Here is a 23233-nt window from a genome sequence, read left to right as displayed (position 1 = left end):
TGTGTGACTTGAATGAAAATCCCAATCATAAATTGATCAGACTTGTAAGAAAGCAATATCCATTGCAATTGAATTTAAAAAATAACTCTTACTCTGTGACTAGATTATTATGATCTTCATGTCTTCTGCTTGAAATGTTAACCTTAGAAGATGTTGGCTTGTGAGATGGTAAAGTTTAATGTCAATAATAAAGTCATTTGCAGTTGTCACCCCTGCAATAGTGTAAACATTCTGCTTATTTGCAGCATCCAGAAAGTGTAGAAGGACTCTCGTGCTGTGAACAAGTGGGGGCTTGTTGCAGCAATTTAATGGTTTCATGTTCTGTGGTGGACAAGAAAAATAAAATCACAGTCTCATGCTTCAAATAGAACAGATCTGAAATTCCATGTACTTTGGGTTCTGTCTCAGTTACCCAACAGGCAGAATCCACATCACACGACTTCAATTTATTTGTTTACTTATTTATTTGCTTGCATATTATTTATTTTTCATAAACTCGATTGTTTCCTAGTTCTGAATACTATCTGTATTTTACAGATGTAGATCTCCCCCTAGCAGCAATATGAACCAGGGATTGCCAGGGATTGCCTGTATTTGACCAGAAAGAAATGGCAGCCATCACTAGAGACTATCTTTGCCTGCAACCTCCTCCCACCTGCAGCTCGAAGTCCCACTCAGACTCCTTGTGTGAAATGTGCTGTAATAAGTGTAAATTGTTGTTGGTTTTGTTGGTTGAATACTGAAAACAATATAGCACCTCTCTTTGCATTAACTGAGATCAATCAATAGCGCAGAGAATCAGGCTGGGACACTCCCAGGTCAGTGTGACACAATTTCACATACATAAGTATTGTTTATTTAAGCATTAGCAGAGGTTTTTTCAACTAAGTTTAAAGCAATTTTTTTTGATCTGGATGGAATTTGAGACATTTTAACCATAATTTTATCATCTGATTCATTGTCTTGCAAGATAAGGAGGGCATCGCAAAATACATCACAGCATTGATTGTAATTTGTAGGTGAAAAAAAATTACTGGCAATTTGTGCACAGCAATGCCCCACAAACATCCATGAAATGAACGACCCATTTTATTTGGGGAATTGTTGGCCAGGACACCGAAAGACATTTCTGACTCTTTTTGACTAATGCCATGGGATCTTTGTAATTGAGAAAATATTGGAGGGTCAGCAGATATTGTGCAGTATTACATATAAATCTAGACCGTGAACCATACAGAGCAAAGGAGATGACCTTCAGTCTGCCCTCAGTTTTTCCCACGAGGAAGGCTACAAAAATCCAAAGTGGAAACAAAATATTACTCAGTAAAACAGAATAATGCTTGGAAGTGCAATAAAAGGCTGTGTGTAATGTGTTGCTAGGGCTCCGATAATAGTGTCAGCCACACAAGTGCCATTCTCTGGATTTGTCTTGTCACTAAAATCCCTCAAGGGAACTTTAAGCTTTGAAACACACTCTTACTTAGCCATGCAAAGGAAAAGTTAACGGCAAGAAAAAAAGGCTCACTGGGTCTTCTCACCAATCCCCAAACACAGATTAATCAGGATTTACATGGCAACAATCCTCCAGTGGAAACAAGATAATTAGGAACTAGTCATACACATCAAGGGCTTTAATGAGCTTCAGAAGCAAACAGCAAGAAACCAAACAATCTTTTCCATTAAAACGGTTTGCTCGCATTGCCTTTAAATGCACTTTTAGAAGCAGAGTTAACAAATCAGGACATGCTTATAATGATCAAAACACCTAATTTTCCCTATACCATCTGAGCTCTACAAAAAGTAATGTTTCATAAAAATGCAAGACATGCTTTAGTACAAAGATTGAAGTTACATTATTGTTAACTCTGCTAAATAACAATGAATACAGAGGGTCATTGCAAACTGCCGGCTCCTTTCCTTGACAATTCAAAGCTGATATGGTTGATTGGTTTAACATAATGGCAGATTACAATTTAAGATTATGCACAGGAAGTCTAAAAACAAGAAAATGTATAAATGCAGTGTAAGTTGCATTTTATACAATATTCACGCACTAGGTCAACATTGTAAAAACAAAGTTCTTCTCTTCCTTCCCACGTACAGGGCATATACAGTTAGTGATGAGCTTGATTTAACCTTCCTGCTCATTGCATTGTGTCAGAGTGCTGAAGAAATTAAAGCCAATTTTAGAGTTGTGTGTTAATACAATCCTTGGTCTTCATGTGACTGACCTGAGAGCTTTCAATGGACCATTGGCCAGCAGAGTCAATTGTCAGACTGCAGTGTTTCTGATGAAAGGTTTTCAGAAGATGGGTTCCCATACTATTCACACTGGATCAACACTCAATTTATTTGCTGCTCCTCTTGCAGAAAAGATCACAATACAGGTATATTAGTTACATGTGCACTTTAGAGAGAGTTCAGGAATATTGGGGCCAGAGCCAAAGCAAATAAGAACTGATTCAATTCTTCCCTAATGAAATAGATAAAAGCTTTGAAAACTCAGTCATTAGCTTGCACTGGCTAATTGGAGAAATATTACAATATCTGATGGTTGTTTGTGGGCAATTTGGCTGGCATGTTCATCTACAGAATGTACAGTCACTACACTTTAAAACATGTGCGGTGGTTTGAGATATTTCCCTGACATGAAAGACGTCATATCAAATGCAAGATTTCATATCTGAGGATTGCTTCTCCCGTATCCACTCAGTTATATCAGGATTTTGTGTTCCTGCCATAAGACCTGAGAAGTGGTCAATGGATGACACTTTATTGGGTTGAGTTTGGAGCATCATAGAATTATACAGAACAGAAGGAGGCCATTCGGCCCAATGTGTCTGTGACGGCTCTTTGAAAAGAGCTACTCAAATCAATCCATTTCTCCTGCTCTCTCCCCTTAGCCCTGCAAACTTATAGAATCATAGATTCTATGAGTAGATTCAAATATAAAATTGTAAAGAGAGAGATCCTGTCCCATGTAATTAAATAGACAGTATATGAAGCATGAGATAATGCGTAAGGGTCATAGATTTTCTGTCTATTTATAGATGTAATGTTCATGAATGTGCACAAGTAACTAATATACCTGTATTGTGATCTTTGGATAGATAATAATAATCATCTTTGGATTTGATATAGTGCCTTTCACATTTGGAGGACATTCCAAGTCCTTCGCAGGATTTAACTGTAAAGTATAGTGATTGCATATTTTGTAGGGTAATATGACAGCCAATTTGCACATTGCAATGTCCCACAAACAGCCATGAAATGAATGACCAATTTTGCCTGGGGAATAAATTATCTGTGGATTTGTCTGGGGTTTGCCAGCACCACCAGGGCAAACCTTTGGTTCGAATAATGCCTTGGGATCTTTAATGTCCATCTGAAAGGACAGATGGCAAATTGGTGTAAAGTCTCCCAACTGAAGTATGGCACTTCCAATAATGCAGCGTCCCCCGGCATTGTATTGGAGTGTCAGTCTAGACTGTGAGTTCAAAGTCCCAACTTTTTAACTCGGAGACAAAAGTGCTACCATCTGAGCCACGCAGAAATTTGAATTACTTATCAGCAACATATATTTGTATGCTAAAATAAATCTGGACTCCACGTGTTGCTCTATGTAATTGTTGGCTTTTGAGCATATGGTTATCTCTGTAAACATAACTAAGAAACCAAAGTGTAAATGTACAGCAGCTCTGAAGACTTACAATCATCAGCCAATGCTCAATACCTCTTGAAATGCCACATCACTACTTACTGGAGCAGTCTGTGGAATTGCAGCAGTTTATTTTTTGTATAACTCTCAAATGTAATTGTTGTTGAGATGTAAAAATAATGAGACGCTGATTTAAGTAGGTCACTGGAAAAAATCTTTGCTGTCTCAGTTACAATACTAATTCAAAGAGAACTATCCTAGTAGCAAACCTGATTTTTTGTGACAGTGCTTCCTGGTAACTCTGGCTTCTTGTGAAGTACCTTTAGAAGACGTATCTGATGTACAATTTTGTGAAGCCTGTCTGCCTCCAATATTGCATTCTGTTGCTATACTGCACCTGTTGACCACTCTTATTTTCCTCCACTGCCTCACCTCTCAGCACCACCTTCACGGTTCTGTCCTTGCTTAGTTTTGCTCCTTGATTTCCCATCATGTCCACTTTGTATCTGCTAACAGCTTCTCCTTCAGCCATTGTACCATCACATGCAACATGGTTTAGGGTTCTGTCCTTAATCCTCTCCTCAGTATTCACGTGCTGCTGCTGCTTGGTAACATCATTCACAGACATAGGGTTAACTTCCAGCCCCTAGGCTCTGGAACTCTATCCCCCAGTGCCTTCGCCGCCTCCTCCCTTTCCTCCTTCAAGGCCGGTCTCAAGACCTTTCTCTTTGATGGTGCCTTCAGCTCCCCTCTCGACTGTCTACCCCCTCCTCCCTCCCTCCCTTCCCTCCCCTCACCCTGCTCGGGTCCTGACCCAACTGTACAGCGCCTGATGTGAAAGGCGCTCTATAAATGGAATCTTGTTGTTGTTGTTCTGCATCTATCCGGATGACACCCAACTCTATGTCTCTGCCTCCAGCCTCGACTCCAGGACCACTGCTGTCCTGACAGATTGCTTGTCAGATATCAAGTGCTGAATGAGAGCGAACTTTCTCCAATTGAATGTCGACAAGATGGAAGCTCTACTGATTGGTTCCCATCAGCGCCTCCTCACCATCATTATTCATGGATGCTCACTCCACCATACTGCCTTCCACCTCCGCAACATTGTCCGCCTCTGCTATTACCTCTCCACTCAGGCTGCTGAGACCCCCATCCAGGCTTTCGTCATGTCCAGGCTTGACTTAGCAATTCTTCCCTCCACAAGTTGCAGATTATTCAGAACACTGCAGCTCATATCCTCTCCTACACCAAGCTCAGTGAGCCTTTCACCCCCATCCTCTCTGGCTCCACTGAATCCCCATCCCCTGGAGGATTGAATTTAGGATCCTTGTTCTCACATTTAAAGCCCTCCACAGTCTTGCCCCTCCCTACCTCCTTACCAACTAGCCTGCTCCCTGCTTTCACTGACGTGCTCAATGTCCCCCACCCTGCTTTCCTCACCATCAGTGGTCAGGCCATCAGCCTTTTTACCCCCAGTCACTTTCTTCAATTGCCTGATGTGAAAGGTGCTATACAAATGTAATTTGTTGTTGTTGTTGTTGCCCACCTCCCCTCTTGATTCCAACCCCTAGCTCAGATGCAAATCCTTGACTGTCCAGTGCCTTGAAGACATCCTTCTGATGTGAAAGGTGCTGTATAAATGGAATTTATTGTTTGTGTTGTTGTCAGCCAAAACATTAAACTGCTCCTTTAAAGGCAGACTAGTTCCGCTATGTTTGGAGTGAATAGTGAGTAGCTGCATCTGGGAATTAATTCTCAATTAATCTGCAGTTGGATCTCCAGGGATCCAGATTGGAAGCTGGGTCACACAAAAAAAGGTTGTCACCTGAGACCCAAAGCTGAAATGCAACCTTGGAGTCCCTTCCTAATAAATGTTTGTAATGATATATTTTTTCAGTTTCTTCCTCCTCTCTCTGAGTTGGTACAATATTTGAGATTAGAACCAGGCAGACTTACTTCAATCATGTTCAGGTCATGCGTTTCCTCAGGCAAAAGGAAAAATCCTTGTTTTGCTTTTGCAATCTCCATCAATGCTGCTTTGAAGAAGGTGATTGAGACACATGGCCAAGAGATGGTTCTCCTTCCTGTTTCTCCTCTTTTCTATCCCCCTCCTCCCTTTACCCCATAGCAACCTTCAGGCAAAGATCGAGAAGTTATTTTTTGGATAGGAAACCATAGTAACAATGGTTACTATGAGTGGAAAATGGGGACTTTACTGAGTCTGTGGAGGGTTTGTGAGGTGGCAGATTACAACTCTGACTCACATCTCCTGGGATTCGCCTTCTCTTACTTGCAGGACATTAATGCTACTAATTAATGATACTAAATACTAATTAACGATTCACCATTACCGTAATATCGGGTTGTCTATCAGGAAACTGTATTTCCACTTTTGTAACACGGATTTCGGTGTAAACCTACAAAGTTGGGTTGTTTGAAATTATGTTGTGAAATTGTTTTTTTCCTTGTGTGTTTGAATATGAATTTAAATCCGTTAATGTTAATCGTGGTGGTAATTTAGTTTGCTTGAGGATGGGACAGGAAAGAGTTGGAAGAGAAGGAAATGTTTGTATGGATCTCTGTGACCCTTCCATGTTCATTCACTCTCAGCCCGTTTCAGTGTGAACTTGATGAGGAACGGGGTGATGTGCATTGCGAAAAGGCTTTGTGGCCGGGAGATAAAAGGGTTAAATCTGAAATGGAAAGTGAATTGAAGAGCTCTCTCTTTTTTCCCCCCTAGCAATACTGAAACGTTGATTTTTTTTCTTGTGTGTCGAGCATGGAGGCAGAACTCCATTGATGGGTTCTGTCGGCTTTGAAGAGGGCAGTAACGTGCTTATACTATCAAGTAACTAATACGGTACCCCGCAGGCCTGGGATTCAGGCTTATCACAGAGCTTGCTGCTGAGATGAATGCTTTGGTGGATTCCTTCTGGTTATCCAGCCCCTTGTTAAGCATAATGAATGTCAGTTAAAAAAACAAGTGGTGGTGATGCATTGCTTTGCTGTACCTTTTTGATGCTTACATTGATATATTCTGAGAACAGATCTGCAAACAGTCACAAAAAATGCTGTTAAAATGAACTGTTTGGGACGGGAGCATGAATAATAGATCAAAAGAAATTCTGTTCACAGTGTAGCTGAGTTCAGCAAATGGCTGGTGACTTTCCAGAATTTGTCTCTTTTAATCCCCTTTGAGAACAGGCTGTTTGCAATGTGCCTGCTTGCTCTTCTGGTGACTGGGTTGGGCTGGACAAGGCAGGGCTGGGCAGGGTGACTACAGCACACAGACTCACTACGTCTCAATATTAGCAACACAATAGTGCCTGGAATCACTATTACCCCTCCTTGGACAAAACACTTGTCGCCACATTGGCAAAACCAATACCTACATCTGGACCCTAACTCAACCGCTCCTGGTGCCCAGCAGCTCTCCAGCCACCGAACGGCTCTCCTCCTCTAGAGCATTTACTCTCTATATAGAGAGTATACAATGTGCTCATATGAATTGAATCATCTCCTTGTTCTTGTGGATGTATGCAGAGGTGTTGTCATTATTCATTACAGTATCAACCAGGTATAAAGGATGTCAGAGCAATGTTTCACAAAAGCTCTGTTTGTTTGTCAGAGGCATGTTGTGGAGACATTTTTTGGATTTGACGAGGAATCGGTCGATTCAGAAACTTCCTCAGTGACCTCGTACACAACGGAGAGGACTGACAGGACACCGGCAACTCCAGAAGAAGACCTCGATGATGTAAGCGACGCAGCAAATCTGGTCCATCATGCCAGTCTCGTCCTATTTGGTCCACACCAATTTACCTGTTCATTTACCCCATAACCCTTCATATCATTTTATATCTTCTTCCAATTCACTTTCAAAGGATGTAATTGATGTAATCAGCTTCGGTAGCTGCTTAAGTAAACCATTCTGTCTTGTTATAACCCTTACGTAAAAACATTTTGTCTAGCCACCCCCTTTATTCTTACTTGCTCCACTGCAATAAGAGTGATATTTAGACCTGAATAGTATTTACCAAACTTCCCCCGTATTTAGATTTCACAACATTTATATCTTCGATATGCTTGTTTGTGAAACTTATGACAACAAACTTCCTGTAATAAGTGCACTATTAAAGTTGGCAAAAGCGCAAAATAACTCAATTGAAACTTACTCCTCATGAAAGTGGAAGTGTCTTAGTGCTACAAAAAGTACTGTGGCTTTGGCACTTAAAGTGCTTCTCCTGCAGAGAGCCCATGGACCTCCCCATCCCCCCCCCCCATCAAGCCAGGAGAACTGGTCTTAGACCTGAGACTGCCTCAGAGTTAAGGCCTTGGGAGTCGGCATGATGTACATAGGGTTCCTTGCAGGAGCTGTACTTTCAACCTGAGGCGTTTTTACCATCATCAATAGGTGACACGATTTACCTCGCTGCTTTCCTGAGGAGCGCTTTCAGAACTCAGTGAGTGTTTCATAACCTGCTAAAGTAAAGAGAAGGTGAATGGAGACTTCTTGCTTAAATATTTTGTGAATGGATGTCTAACTGCAAACATGTCCTCTACTCCGTAAGACCGTAACTAGGGAAGAATCGGAGCTGAGATTTCGACAGCTTACCAGAGAGTACCAAGCCCTGCAGAGAGCATATGCCTTGCTTCAGGAGCAAGTTGGGGGAACATTGGATGTGGAGCGGGAAACCAGGGTAAGATTGATTGTGTCAGTCACTGAAACAAGTGACAAATAGCACCACTCTGGGGAAATTGGTGTTCTGCTCAATTTTGTTTATATGAATTGTCCTTTCAATGTTTTTAAATGGTTCGGAATGAAATACTGAAATTTATCGCTGCTCTGTCAGGAAATATGAATGAAATTGGCCAATTTTCAACTCCTTGCACCACAAAGCCTGTTGAATTATAACATTCAATCCAAGCTGAAAAAGATAGATACCAGACAAGGGATGCAGTTCGAAAATCTGCAGTTTGTGGTGCATTCAGTTTGTTTGTAAAGGAGGGGGAAGAATGTCTGAATCTGGAAGTACTTTAGATTCCTTTATTTGAGACATTATTTATAGATGGTCGCATATTCTTGAATGGGAGCAATCAGACACATTAGAAGTTCATGTTTGCATCAGATCTAGAGTTGATTTACATTACTATCACACCTAACATTTGTTTTAAAAGATGTGAGAATAATTTTTGATAGTCATGAGGGAAATGGAAGAGAGTCCAACGAACTGGAGCAGAGACTATAAAACAAGCTTTAGTTAAGACTACCATTGAACCTTGATTTGTTAACAATAGTAATGACATCAGTGCGATCTCAAGTCTCGTTCTGCATGTTATGTCTAATGTTATACAAACTGGTTTCAAGAGTAGAGTGAGCCAGAGTAGCAAACAAGAACAATAACAACGTAATAACAACTCGCATTTATAAATGCCCTTCACGCAGGGTACCGTCTTGGAGCACTGATGAGTAATTTAAATGATAATAGCAAAGTAAGAGAGAGTGAGTACACACTTGGCATACCATTTATGAAAGGTCTGAATGATTGAAATCAACTCCAAGGAACTGGGTTACCAACTTCAATAAATTATTCCCTTGGATATTCTTTCTCCAATGGAACAATATAGTTGAGAACTTTCCCAGTCACACGCAGGCCGAGAGAGTGTATTAATCAGCTGGTCTTGCAATTGATCTCTCTTCATTTTACCTCGGCAGACTCGTGAACAGCTCCAAGCCGACCTCATCCGATGCCAAGCAAAAATCGAGGACCTGGAGAAGTCACTTGCTGAGAAGGGCCAGGTAAAAGGCTCTGAGAATTTGCATGCAGTACTGGCACTGCTGGGATAGTTTTGTGAATGGCAGTCACTAATATTTCAGAGAAATTTATCTTTCGCAAATACTTTCGACAATACTTTCGCCCATTTCCCAGTTATTAAACATTGCTTCATCTATCCATGTTCTCAAGTGGTAAACTATATGTGAGTTGCCCTTTCATGCTCACATGCTAGCTGAGCACGTGTCAAGAAAGTGACTCTGATGTGACGTGTACAGAATTGCTGAATATACCTACAAATATGCTTTTAAAAATTGAGTTACAAGCCTTCTTTTGAAATGTGTTTCAAGGCTACCAAACTGTACTGTCTTGGATGGTACAAAACTGTAGCCTTGAGTTATATGGCATTCTTGACCCACCTCTTCTGCTGTTTCCCACTCCTCCCACCTCACCCCCCCCAAATAATAATATTAATCCTTGCATTTGATATAGCTCCTTATCTCATTGTCGAGACATCTCAAAGTGCTCCACAGAATATACTGTAAAGTGAATTGACTATTTTGTAGACAAAACACAGCAGCCAATTGTGCATAGCAGTGTTCCACAAACAGTCATGGAAAACTGTAGCACTCATAAACACAAAGGTCTATAACCTACTCTGATTTGTGTGTGAGTTTTGAAATTTCTCCGGTCCATTAAACCTAACTTAATACTATCCAGTAATTATGTAGTGTTTGCAATTTTTAGATGCAAGGGATTATTCACATACAACAACAACAACAAAATTACATTTATAGAGCGCCTTTCACATCGGGGGGACATCCCAAAGCACTGATGTCGGGGCCCGAGCATGGGGGAGGGTGGTGTAGGGGTGAGGGAAGGCAGAGAGGTGGGAGGGAGACCAAAGGCATGGTCGAAGAGAAGGGTCTTAAAGGATGCAAGGGAGGAAGCGAGGCAAAGGGACCGTGAGATAGAGTTCCAGAGTGTGGGGGCAGAGAGGCTGAAAGCCTGACCACTGATGGTAGGGCGGGTCAGGCGGGAGACATGGAGCAGGCTGGAGCCTGATGAGTGGAGCGGAGGGAGCGGGCAGGTTGGTAGGGATGCAAATTGAGTTGACGTAAATTGAATTTGTGTTTGGGTTGCCTCCCTAATCCATGCAATACGATAAATGTAGTTTCTCCCTGAAAAAAAATCCCTTCTCACATTCTGATTGCACACTGCCATGCTTGTACATAGTGTATTACCAGGGCTGGCAAGCTCTAGGTTTATTAATCTACACCTTCATGGGATTTTTCTGTAGTTTTAAAATAGATAGCCAGGTGACTTCAGTACAAAGTACACTTCTCCCCTACTTTCCTCAATTTTTGAAATATAGAATCATTGGCAATGAACTGTTCTCTAGAAAATCTCATCTAACAGGCTATTACTGTACAAAACAGTCAACACTAAGGTTATGTTTTGACTTGCATTGGATTTCACTACCTCTGTGCTTTTTGCTAATATAGAATTTGAATCGGCCACATTTTCTAGAAGGTCCTGCTTTTATTTGGCTTGCTGTGATTTTCATGGATTTGATCTTAAATTATTTCAGTTTCTGTGCGGAATCTTTTTTTTCCATCCTCCCTCCATTTATTGAGATATGTAAGTAGAGCTTTCTGTTGAACCAGTGTGTTACAGTATGTAGAAACACAAACAGTTTTATGAAATAAAAATTCCACTCTATTTATTGCTTCAAGTCCTTTTCAGTGCAAGTGACTGAGGACTGTTATAGTAAGACAGGACTGGTTGTATCATTGCTTATCTGTTGCTGGTGACCTCAATGGCTCAGTGTTGAGGGAGCACAAAGAAGTGTGTAAATGAATGCATCTTGTATTTCTCGGTGAAGTCTGTTTCTAGTATCTTTAAAAGTATCTACTTTAAAAATATATTTTCACCATTAGAGGGACAAAAAAAGTTGCATTACTTTAAAAAGAAAATTTAGTGGTAGCAGAGCTTAGATGGATACTTGAGCAGCATCTGTGGTCAACAGTTAGACTATATTTCCTTTATGTCTCTAAATATATAGTCTTAATATATTTTATTTTTTTAATAAATGTTCTTTATCCTTTCAAAACACAATAATTGGATTTTTTGCTCGTTGCAGTGACAGTGAAGGTATATCCTGGCGTTTTTTCTTTGCGGGGCAGTTTTATAATTTTTTTAACTTTTTCCTTTTTTGTTCTTGCCGTTTGTATATTTTTAGGACTCAAAATGGGTGGAAGAAAAACAGTTACTTTTTAAAAACAACCAGGAACTGGCAGAGAAGGTAAATGACCCAGTGCTTGTACTTTCTGGCCTTTTGTCCATTGGTTCCTTGTCTTTTGTCCTTTCTCGTGGAGACGGTCAATATTTTCATTTAACAACCTCAACTTTGCCAGCTGGGAGAAGAGCTCTTCATGCTCATTTGAACTAACCTCATATGGCAAGGTAGTCAAGTGACTTAATATGACTATTTGCACCTACTGCGGGCTGTGCACTACCTTCTGTTCTCGCTAAAATTGATGTTTTATTTCTCAGAGATCTTGCATTTGCTGCTGTTGTGTAGTAACACTGTCTGAGTACTGATCGTCTCTTAGTGAAAAACCATTGAAATTTCCTTCAGTGCCTAATGTACCTCTGGTCTGGGGGTGGCTAGAACACCTGCCCTGGCCTCTGGCTTTGCTGCTTTGTATATAGCTGCTGGAAATGCTCTAAATATCTGCCTGACTATACTTGCCCTAATGATGCTTTAATTATTTTTGGTATTGACTCCCCTCGCCAACCCATATGAAAATACCTAGCCTTTCACAATGTCACAAGATTGATTTGAATTGCATTTGATTTCATCCCTCAAGAATACCCACCTTATCAGCAATCCCATCATAGCATCAAACTACCCTCGGGATCTCTGTAGGGAGACACAGCTGAGGTTATGATTGTAAGGCCATGTAAGTTGCACACAATTGGAGTGAAAGGGCCAAAGCCACTCTGGATTTACTCTTGTGCACTCGGTCTTCAGTTTGACACTATGTATTTTCTGACTGAAGTACGAGATTTTGCATTTCGCTTCATACACCGGTTTAATGGCCATCTTCTACTTCACAGCTTGAAACATCTTGAGGTAAAGAAAGGGAGCGTGACTTGCATTATGATCAAAGGAAATAAGTCTACTGTTTTGTACTTGACATTTTAATGCACGCAAGCTACAAATTCATGAAATGGACCATACTTTGTAGCCACAGCACAAAGGGCTGAACCAGCCGAGCATGCAAATTTTAATTTATTTGTTTTCATATAAAATTCCCTCAACTTTGCATTTTACAGCACAAGGGTGATTTTTGTGAAAGGTGGTTGTTAAAGATCCCACGGCACTATTCAAAAAGACTAAATAGTTTCTCCCGTGCCTTGGCCAACAATCCCCCAAATAAAATTGGGCATTCACTTCATGGCTGTTTGTAGGACATTGCTGTGTGCAAATTGACTGCTGGGTTCGCCTACAAATTACACAGACTTTGAAGTATATCCTGTGAAGCGCTTTGAGATGTCCTCCTGATGTGAAAAGTGCAATATCAAATGTAAGAATTATTATTATTATCACCCCAGCGGTCATTATTCAGTTAGCATTGACAGTGAGAGTCAGCAGTTTGACCATAGGGAGGTCACAGCCAATCCCCATTCTTGTCCTATCAGCAGGAATTTCTGGTTAGTGATCAAGAACAGGAATTCTACCTTACTCCCCTCCCTTTTCTTTCTCAAACCAAGTCAACATGAGGTTCAATGAAGTACTTCAATTAGTACGACAGCTAAGATGGGATAACTCCAAACAATCCTGCTTTCCTGGGTGACTTGGGGCCCAAATGGGTGTTAAGGTAGCTGACGCCCATGTTTTTAACTTGAAGCTGTGATAATTAGTTCTCAATATCCCTTGTCGCTTTGTATTGACTTAAGCAGTGTTTGTTTTATGTAAGTTCTGTACGAGTTGTAGAACAAGGTTTGGGGGATTGCAAAAGCACATTTGGCACCAGATAAGGCACCTTGTAAACTGTGTCTCAGGCAAAGAAACCCATATATATCCCATCGACTCCCGAGACCTCAACTCTTGAGGGGATTTTCGGTCAGAGCCAAGGTCTCATGAGTCGGCTTGACATAAAAGGTACTCCCTGATACAGATTCAGATGTAGAGAGCTTTTTCCACTGGTGAGATGTCTGTAATCCTACAATTTCTTACCAAAGCAGTGTTTTTAAACACCGTGTCACTGAAAAATGTGGAGCGGCTGTTACTCTGACCCTGGAATTCTTTAAAGAGAGTCATGTCCCTGGCATTGCTGTGCAGAGACCTGCAGGAGATCTCTTAACTCGGGGAAATTAGACTTATCGTAATGTAAAAAATGCTCAGAAAGGGTAGCTCAGACCTAAGTTACTTTCACAGTCGGGTGGATTCCAGAACCAGTGAGACAGTAAATGTGCTCACATCTGCTTCACCTTTACTTGCAGATTCACAAGCTGGAAAACGAAGAATGTAAGATGCAGAGAGAGATGCAAGATGCGAAGGACCAGAATGAGCTGTTAGAGTTCAGAATCTTAGAGCTGGAAGTAAGACATTCCATTTGTAAAGTGCCAAATGGAGCGGAGGTTGTTTATGAATCCAAAAGGAGAACTTTTATACAGTAATTCCAAGTGTAGCCATTTTGGATTTTGGTGTGCTAAAGAGCACTGCCTTTAAACCGAGTCTCGCTGTTTCACTGCCTCAGTTTATGGTATAATCAACAGCTTTGCCGATATTTTTTAATTGTCTAGAGGATGATTTGAATTGTACAAATAGAGTCTAATTTATAATTTTTTTTGCACTTAATAAAAAAACAACTATTTTGTTTTTTGCTACTAATTGCATTTCATTGTTGTGTTTCATTAACCCTGCATTGTTCTTTCATTCACTATGACATGGGGGCTTGGGTTTGCCTACAGTTATCATATTTCATACTGATTCAGTTTGTAGCACACTCACTGTACTGTTTGCGTCCCTTATTTACACTGGAGCCCTTCATGCACCATACACTAATGTGCAGAAACTGTGAAAAACTTGGGAAACTGCAATTCAGAAATATGATATGATGCAAGACCTTTCTTTAAACTATAGTTTTCCTATGTACACACAGAAGCCTAGGCAAACATTTTTGATCGGGGGAATATATTGGGGAAACTGTACCAAGCAAGAGAGCTGTTAATCTTGAAAGAGAAAGGTAACTTTTCCTGCAAGCTTAGAGCCTAGTTTCTTGAACTATTCCAGATTCTCAGTCTGCAATTGTTCTAGCGGCTATTTGTTAGTATGTGTTGTCAGTCCTTGTAGTCCATGAACCACTCATCGGAACACTCTCGTTGATCTTTGTTTTTGTCATAACTTTGTTGCATTCACAATAAAAATAATAAATTTACAGGTGCAAACCTTGTATTTTCAAGGTATGCAGAAACACTAACCCAAAAGCTTTGTTTTTTATTTGTTTTGTTTTGCATTCTTTCATGTGATCTATTATTTACCATCATTTGGGGGAGATGCCCTGCTTCTGAGCATGACTCCACTGAAACCCATTTTGTTCCAATGTCCCTCTGCTTCTTTACCATCCGGTTCATTTCAACAGCATCCTATAAGCAAGATGTGAAGTAAGTATGGATATATAATGTTAACCTAATAACAGTGTTAAATTGTCTGTTATGTTGCAGGGATTGTAATAATGTCTTCCCTTGCCTTTAACTGCAAAAATGCTTTAATCACTGAATCCAAAGTTGAGTCTGTCACTTACAACAGTCTTGTTTTAAATGGCATTTGCTTTAAGAAGGATATCGGGTTAGATTACCGCTGCAGTGATCTTTTTACTTCTTGCTTTCTTAAGATAGTTATCATACATTAAAATAGTATTTCAGCCCATCAGAGCTATCTTACTTAGTCAGTTTGCATTACTTTAAAACAAGCAGCAAGGCATCAAGTGAATTAAAAGCAAAGGACAAAAAGCAGTGGTGTGTGTAGCAGCAATTAACAACAAATCACACAATGTTTGCCTAAGATTATTCTCAATTGTGAATTGTGCTTCTGGAATATTGTTGGGCTCTTTTGATCCTAATGTGGGGGAAAAAAAACTGACTGGGTGTAAAACATTTCCATTCCATAGGAGCGAGAGCGAAGATCCCCTGCTTATAACCTCCATATATCTGCATTCTCTGAGAGTGGAAGTGCTCTGCAGCTCTACTGCCAACAAGAGGGTATTAAGGCAAGTGCTTTCTCATTCAGGCCTGTCGCGTGTACAGTGGCTAGCCATTAAACTAATCTGTCTTGTATGGATCATTGTCATGCTCCACACATCATGTGCAGTGTAAGGAATGTTCTGTGAGGTAATGTGATATTCAGTACGATTTCTGTAATAATGTAATAAATGTATCCTATTAAAAGATATACTCATTTTCAGTCAAGAATGCAGTGGAAAGAGAGAGTCTTGTTACCAGTGTGCGTGTGTGTGCCTTTTGAGAAAATCACATTACCAAACAATTTCACTTTAATATGCTTGTGGGTATTTTTAGAGGCAATGTTTAAAAGCCAGATGATAGGAATTGTTTATTAACCCTCATGCTTGAAGATGTTACTTTGCTTACACTTGTCTAAAAGTGTATATTTCTAGAGATCATTTGTATTGTTTCCAATAAGAAATGCAACAGAAATAGTATGATTTTCCCTTAAGGACATAATTAACAAGTGAAATAAACTCATGCATACAAGAAACATAACAAACCTGGAATATTGTGGTCCAAACCTGATATTTGATGAAAAGTCAAACTGAGTATACACCAAGACCACAATCTATGGAAGAGCTTAAAAAAGCCGTACACCATTCTGACTTCAGTGGTGCTAAGCACATTGAATACAGGAAGAAAAAGAATAAAGTGGGTTCCTATAGCCTGAAGCAATGTCTGAAAATCTGAAGGAAATAGCTGGTAGACACAAGGGTGTACTAGGAATATGCTTCAAAATGAGTTGCCCAAATGTGTGTTTCATCTAAGTCTGTGGCTTTCTGTGCAATATCAACAAAGGAGCCCTTTCTGCAAAGCTTTAGCTGGAAACATCTGGATTAATTTTGAATTAATAAAATAAAAGTCTGTTGAAGAGAAGCAGTGAATGTTCAATAGTTTGCACTTTCAGGCAAGATAATTACAGGATCTAGTTATTATTGTGGTAATTTTCGCACTGATTAACTCCTTGTTAATAACAGGCACCTCTCTTCCAGGATGTGGTTATCCCCGACCTAATGAAGAAGCTTGACATCCTGGGAGATAATGGGGTAAGGTTGCTTTAGAAAGCAAAGGTCCCCCATTGTGATCACACACAATATCCTTTCATTCCAGACTCTCCTCCAGATCACCCACTACACCTCTCACTAATAATAATCCTTGCACTTGATATAGCACCTTATGACGTCATTGAAATGCCTCAAAACGCTTTACAGACTTTACTCTGGAGTGCTGCATCTGTGTATTTTGTAAGTGAACATGATTCTCCACTATATCCTCTGTGTATTTTGTAGCCGAGTATATTGTTCAGTTGTTGAGTTTAGATCCGTCAGTATGTGCTATATGTGACCCTTGGTCAACTACATTTCCTTTTTTTTCAAATATTTAGCATCTTACTATACTTTATCACAACCTTGTTCTCTCACCTCTGAGTCAGAAGATTGTGGGTTCATGCTCCACATCGAGACTTTGAACTCACACTCCAGGCTGAGACTCCAATGCAGTACTGGGGGAGCTGACATTGCTTGAGGCGCTGTCCTTTGGATGAGACGTTAAAACAAGGCATCCTCTTCTTGTTCAGGTGGTTGTTAAAGATCTCACAGCGCTATTTGAAAAGAAAGGGGAATTTCTGCCGCTGTCCTGACCAACAATCCCCTAAATAAAATTACTCATGCACTTCATGGCTGATTGTGGGACTTTTGCCATGTGCAAATTGGCTGCTGTTTCTTCCTACAAAATACACAGTCACTACACTTTACAGAAAATTCTGTGAAGCAAGCTCCCGACTTGAAAGGCACTGTATCGCATATAAGCATTCCTGTTCTTATAAGCCCATGGGTTGTTTTTGCCTGTCTTTAAAACAAAGGCCTTTTTGAGTTGATTCTCATTAGTATGAGCTATGTCAGAGTTGGAGAATGGAACTTTTTTCAACTTTTTTTATATACTGCTGAGGTAACATATCTGCCTGGATTTGAACCCAAGTCTTGGAGGTGAAAGTAAGAGTGCACTAAACCACAGTACCACCGAAATTCTCCTATGTTTCAGAGTCAATGTGTCTCTTAGGAAAGATATTAATGAGCGTCTTAAGGACTCGCATTCCCTTCCCCAAGAAGTTTAATTTTGGGCTCCAGTCTGCATTGGGCTGACTTGGTTAACTTTCAGTTGTGAGCTTGATCTTAGGGTGTTACGCATGTCTTTGTGTTTCAGAATCTCAGAAACGAAGAGCAGGTTGCAGTAATTCAAGCTCGCACTGTGCTTTCGCTCTGTGAGAAGGTACATTTCTCCATCACGATTGTTTGCTGTGTGACGCTGCAGTCCATTCGCATCCCAACTCTGTGTGTGTGAATATTGCATCATGTTCACTTATTGACAAAATAAAGCATGTCCAAACCAATTTTATCATTCTTCATACGAAACACAATGAAAACCCTGGTGTCTAGTTTTTTTGTTTTCTACAAATTGCTCTGAACAGCAGTGAGTAATGATGTGTTGCAGATGTCACTGAGTTCATTTCCGAGTGCCTTGTCATTATGTTTCTTTGTGTTGATGAGTAACTTCCTTCAGTTCCATAATTTTTATGTTGTTGTTGCAAATACTGTAAAGCCCGAATGTATTGTTAACTGAAGGCAGATCAGCAGAGGTACTGTAAACGCAATGCATAAAACAAATACTTGAGACATTTTTAATTTCTGTAGCTTCATTTAAATAAGTCAGGTAAGTCATTTGTTATTCGTTATTTTTCTTTCCCTTTAAGTAAATTGCTTCCCCACTAATCTCATATCTTATTGATATGCTGTAAAGTGGCCAACCTCCAGCTTGTCAAGTTGCCACTTTCTGAACTCTGTATGAAGTGTCACTGAATGTCACTTCCTTCGCAAAATGATATAAGCGACACTTCCTGTGCATAGCAGTCATGTGTGTAACATGCAGAAAGCAATGGTGATAGCAATCTGACAACTGGACATTATTTTAGGATGTAGTTGAGAAACTACAAGCAATAAGGTATACAACAACAAAATTACATTTGTATAGTGCCTTTCACATTGGGAGGCTGTCCCAAGGCATATACCATGCTTCTAGTTAGTGTGGGTACACAGAACACCAATGCTGTAAATGAGACAGTGCTATATCAAAGGAGGCTATAATAGCATTCCACTGTATTAGATTCAGTTTCGAAATATCCTGTAGTATTTCTTATGAAGAACGCCGGGGTGCAATCTTCTCCTGACTTCTCTCAGTGATACTTAGATCCCTGCACTTCCATTCGCAGATATGAATGTGAGTCACTCTGCTCCGATCTAGTCTGCTTCCTTTGTGAAGTTCCTGCAAGCTCGTGTGATGCACTTCCAATTACCAGCAGGAGTCAGTATTTGTGACTTCTCCTTACAAGTAGTGCATTTTAGACCTAATTGGGAGGTGTATGAGAAATGCATGCTTTGTTGCCCCTCCGACGATGGGTGAAATTGGCCAGCCTTTGCTTGGCACCTCTTTTCTGTCAGCCTTACAAGGTCAGAGGACCCACTGAGTGGAGAATTGTGTTTGTAAATGGGCTCATTGTCCTGAAGCTCTGTGCTCATTGAGATGCTACCATTTGGTAAACACCAGATAATGATTTTATAAAGAACAGTCTATGTGAAATGTACGTGCAGAGGATGAGGCTATTGGTTATGTAATTGCATCATATATAGGTACATGTGTTGGTACTTTTGCCCCAGTGAAAACACATAGAATTTGTGTCTATATACAAAGCATTCTTTCCAGCACAAGATCGATATTTTTTGTCCCATAACCAGCTTGCTTGTATTGTTAATCAAGACTATGGTCTATAACAACAACTGGCATTGATAAAGTGCCCTTCACGAAGGATAATGTCTCAGAGTGCTGTAAAGTGATGGGGTTGGACACCAAGCAAGGGAGGAAGGGGAAGTGGCCACAGGCAGGTCGAAGAGGTAGGTTTTCAGGTTGAATTTAAAAACATAGAGAGGGGATGAGCCAGAAGAATTGAGGCAGGGAATTCCAAAGATTAGGAGGGTAGTGGCTGAAAGCAAGACCACTGATACTGACTCAAATAGTTCATGGGTCATACACCATGCTTATGTTAGCTGAGCAAAGGAGGTGGGCAGATCAGAGAGGCAGGGAAGGTGTAAAGTATGTGAGGATGAGGATCTTGAAAGTGATTCATTTGAAGGCAGAGGGGACGGTGGAGCCTAGTGAGGAGTGGGGTGAAAGGTGTCTGCATTTTGGTGTGGGTGAGGATGCAGGTGGCAGAGTTTGGATGAGGTGTACTTTGTGAATGGTGGAACTGGGGAGACCAATGAGAAGTGCATTGAGAAATCAAGGTGGATGGTGACAGATGGAGCGGCTGAGGAATTCGGCGGCATTTGGTGTGAGATAGGGTTGGAGGCGGAGGTAGGTGAAAGCCGTTCTGGACAGAGACCAAATGTGGGGTAGGAAGGACAGCTGAGGTTCAAATTTTATACCTTGTAAACACTTTCTCAAAACCTTATTCTGCTACTAAACAATCCTATTGAGCGTAAGTAAACCATCTTACAACAAACACGTTTAGGCTTGCAAGGGGCAATTTCAGGAGATACCAAGAAGTATTTCTTTACCCAGAGAGTAATTCATGACTGGATTTGGTTACCAAAGAAGGGTGGTTGAGGCCAGGATGCTTGACTAATTTAAGAAGCTAATGGGAAGACAATAGGATAAAGTGGAAGAATGAGATCAAATGACCTGACGGGCCTTCCACACCAGAACTGATCTTGTGAACTGTAAATAATTAGGAAACTACCTATCTATTGTGGAAAGAAAGAGCAAATCTTTTATTTTTTTAAAAAATGCAGTGAGTTACCATGGAAATAATAATCCTTGCATTTGATACACTGCCTTATCACTCAAAGCACTTCTCAGAACATAAATTACGGTAATGTGAATGAACTGTATATTTTATGAATAGAAATAGTACTGTGGTTGCACATATGTTTCAGGAAACTTAACGATAAGTTAAACTATTTCTCTCTCCCCACTGAGTAGTAATTATGTGAACAGACACCAGGTAAAATAGTTGCTGCTGGTTGATGAACTCATTGGATAAGTACCTGCTTGAGGACAGTGTTGGAGTTGTACGGAATGAGAGGAATAAATACTGTAAAACAAGGGACACATTTTTTCTGTACTGTTGGGGGCAGATATTAGAGGAAATAGATCAGCAGTAGATGAGGAAGTACTTACATATAGATCTTGTAATAGGTTTAATTTTAAAGTATAAAGAAAAGAAAAGAATTTTAGCCATTCTACAATGATGTTATTGTGCACTTCTTTCTCCAAACCTGGTTAAATTATCTGTAAATGCCCTTCACCCTCACTGTGCAATAAAGGTAATCAATGATAAAGATGGTAATGTATCTAGGAAGGAGACTATGGCTGTGTGCACAGGAAACCTCCAAAAATAGCACCACAATTTAGAAAGAAAAAATACGTATTTCTATACCGCCTCATGTTACAAATGTTTCCAGGGTCACAAAAACATAAAAAAATGCTTCACAGTCAATTACTGTTAAGTGTAGTGATTGGTTTTGTAGGAAAAATGGTGTAGTTATCAGATTTTCCCAAATCAAATTAATCTGTAAGATTGTTGGCCAGTTGAATGGGATCTTTTAACGCCCATCTAAAAGCAGACAGAGGACTAACTTGGTTTAGGATCTCATCCCAATGAAGGTATTTTTGACAATGCAGCATTCCCCCCAGCACTGCACAAGAACATCAGTCAGACCAATGAATTCAAATCCTGACGTAAGGCTTGAACCCACATCCTTCTGACCTAGAAGTGAAATTTGCTACCACCTGAGTCAGGCTTGATGTATGTAATTGCAATGTGCCTGTATCTTATTAAACTGTTCTAACAATACACAGTATTTTCACACTAAACGGAAACAATCTGGTAAAAGACCATTCTTAAGTGGATGTAAGTTTCAACATTTATTAGAAAATGTACCTGACAGATCAGCAAAGTGTGTGTGTATGCACGCGTGTTAAATGTTATTGGGCTGGCAATGATTTGCTGATCATTTTCACACAACACCGTTAAGATACCATGGTTGATTTTGTGCTGCATCCTCAGTTTGAACTTCGACAATATCAGAGTAGCATTAGCGAAGCTCCCGAGTGAGATTTAAAGACATACTTTGTTTTAATACTTGGCAGTACTTAAAGCCAAGTTTAACCAATTAAAACTACTACATTTTTGGTACTAAGGGACTCCTTAAAGCAAGCTGACCAGTGCCGAGTTAGAAACTCTACCTAATGGACTCATTTACCTAAAAATATGACATGTTAAGGCTCACATGTGAGTCTCTGAGTGCTACCTCTTGCAAGACAGAGCCCGACTGGATATCTAAAAGCACTTCATAACATCAAGAATTTCAAGGAGAAGATCGCATTCAACCTCCAGGCTGATGGATGCTGTGAAGCAGATCTTCACAGTCTGAAACATTTGCATGAGTGGCCGAGACTTGTACAGTGGAGTCCTTGGAAGATATTGAGATTGCGCGATATCGCTGATTCTGGTAAGTGCCCCCAAGAATATATACATTGTATAAACTGGAATGGTTCTTAAGACACAGGATATAAAATGCAATGTTTTGCTGAAGCAGGACCCAAGGCATGTTCATATCTATTATTTCACGCACAACACATGTGTCAAATATGCCAGTTCATTGAATTATTCTCAAGGACTTTGTTTGCTTTCTCTACAGAGCAGCTTGCACTCTCAGCATTCCAAGGGCAAGATCTGCACCTGAGAAACCTATCCCCAATTAGAAGCACCTGACTTTATCCCTTGGGTAATAATTGAGTTCAGCGCCAAGCGTTCACTCTGGGCAGACAGAGTTGGCAGCACTAAAACCTTTAAGTAATGAGCTGTGTGGCAATGAAACTCCCTTTACAGCGACGACTTTCACATGTGGCTGTGCATTTGCAGAGTAGCTGTTGTCTCCTTGCAGCAAGAAGGTCCTCATCTAGAGAAATGCTGTCATAGCAAAACATGGGCTTCTGAGAAGAGCATCTCACTCCAGTTGTAAAATGAGAATCAAATTAAGCTGCTCGGGTCTAATAAACATTGCTGGTAACAGTGCGTGCTGATGGATGTTGTATGTAGCCTTTGTTTAATGTATTATGAAGATATAATCTCGCTTTGGCAAAATATTTCTGTGATCAGGGCAGACGTTCTGTTATCTGTTATCTAATATTGCGTTTTAAGTGGATTTCAGCATAGAATACATTTGTTCCACGAGAAAATCGTTAACTTCTTAAAGTGTATTAATTTATATCCTAAAATTTCCTGCTGCATTTCTGCTAAACATATGAACACATTCATGCACAATTATCAAAGCCTTTGTGAGGGAAAGAGTCAAGGTTAGCACAAGAACATTGCTCAAGAACATTGAAGGGTACACTAGTACTCTGACTTTAGCACAGTTTACAAGCAGCAACTGAGCAGTTATTC

At 40.2% G+C, this 23233-nt stretch overlaps 1 protein-coding gene across 6 annotated transcripts in view; it reads left to right on the top strand.

Moving 5' to 3' along the window:
- The window catches only part of LOC103181087 (janus kinase and microtubule-interacting protein 1), a 166047-nt gene that overhangs the window by 120120 nt on the left and 22694 nt on the right, over window positions 1–23233 (top strand). For 5 of the 6 annotated variants that reach the window (XM_042338795.1, XM_042338803.1, XM_042338800.1 and 2 more), the window contains 8 exons: window positions 7290–7418; window positions 8233–8361; window positions 9378–9461; window positions 11678–11740; window positions 13948–14046; window positions 15618–15716; window positions 16725–16778; window positions 17935–18000. In XM_042338795.1, coding sequence (XP_042194729.1) covers window positions 7290–7418; window positions 8233–8361; window positions 9378–9461; window positions 11678–11740; window positions 13948–14046; window positions 15618–15716; window positions 16725–16778; window positions 17935–18000 — 723 coding nt within the window. The remainder of the gene's footprint in view (window positions 1–7289; window positions 7419–8232; window positions 8362–9377; window positions 9462–11677; window positions 11741–13947; window positions 14047–15617; window positions 15717–16724; window positions 16779–17934; window positions 18001–23233) is intronic. The other variant, XM_042338807.1, reaches the window with a different exon arrangement.

Source organism: Callorhinchus milii, unplaced genomic scaffold, assembly GCF_018977255.1.
Source record: "Callorhinchus milii isolate IMCB2004 unplaced genomic scaffold, IMCB_Cmil_1.0 Scaffold1, whole genome shotgun sequence".
NCBI lineage: Eukaryota > Metazoa > Chordata > Chondrichthyes > Chimaeriformes > Callorhinchidae > Callorhinchus > Callorhinchus milii.
The sequence above is the reverse complement of the archived record's forward strand: the minus strand, read 5'-3'. Positions and strand labels throughout refer to the sequence as shown.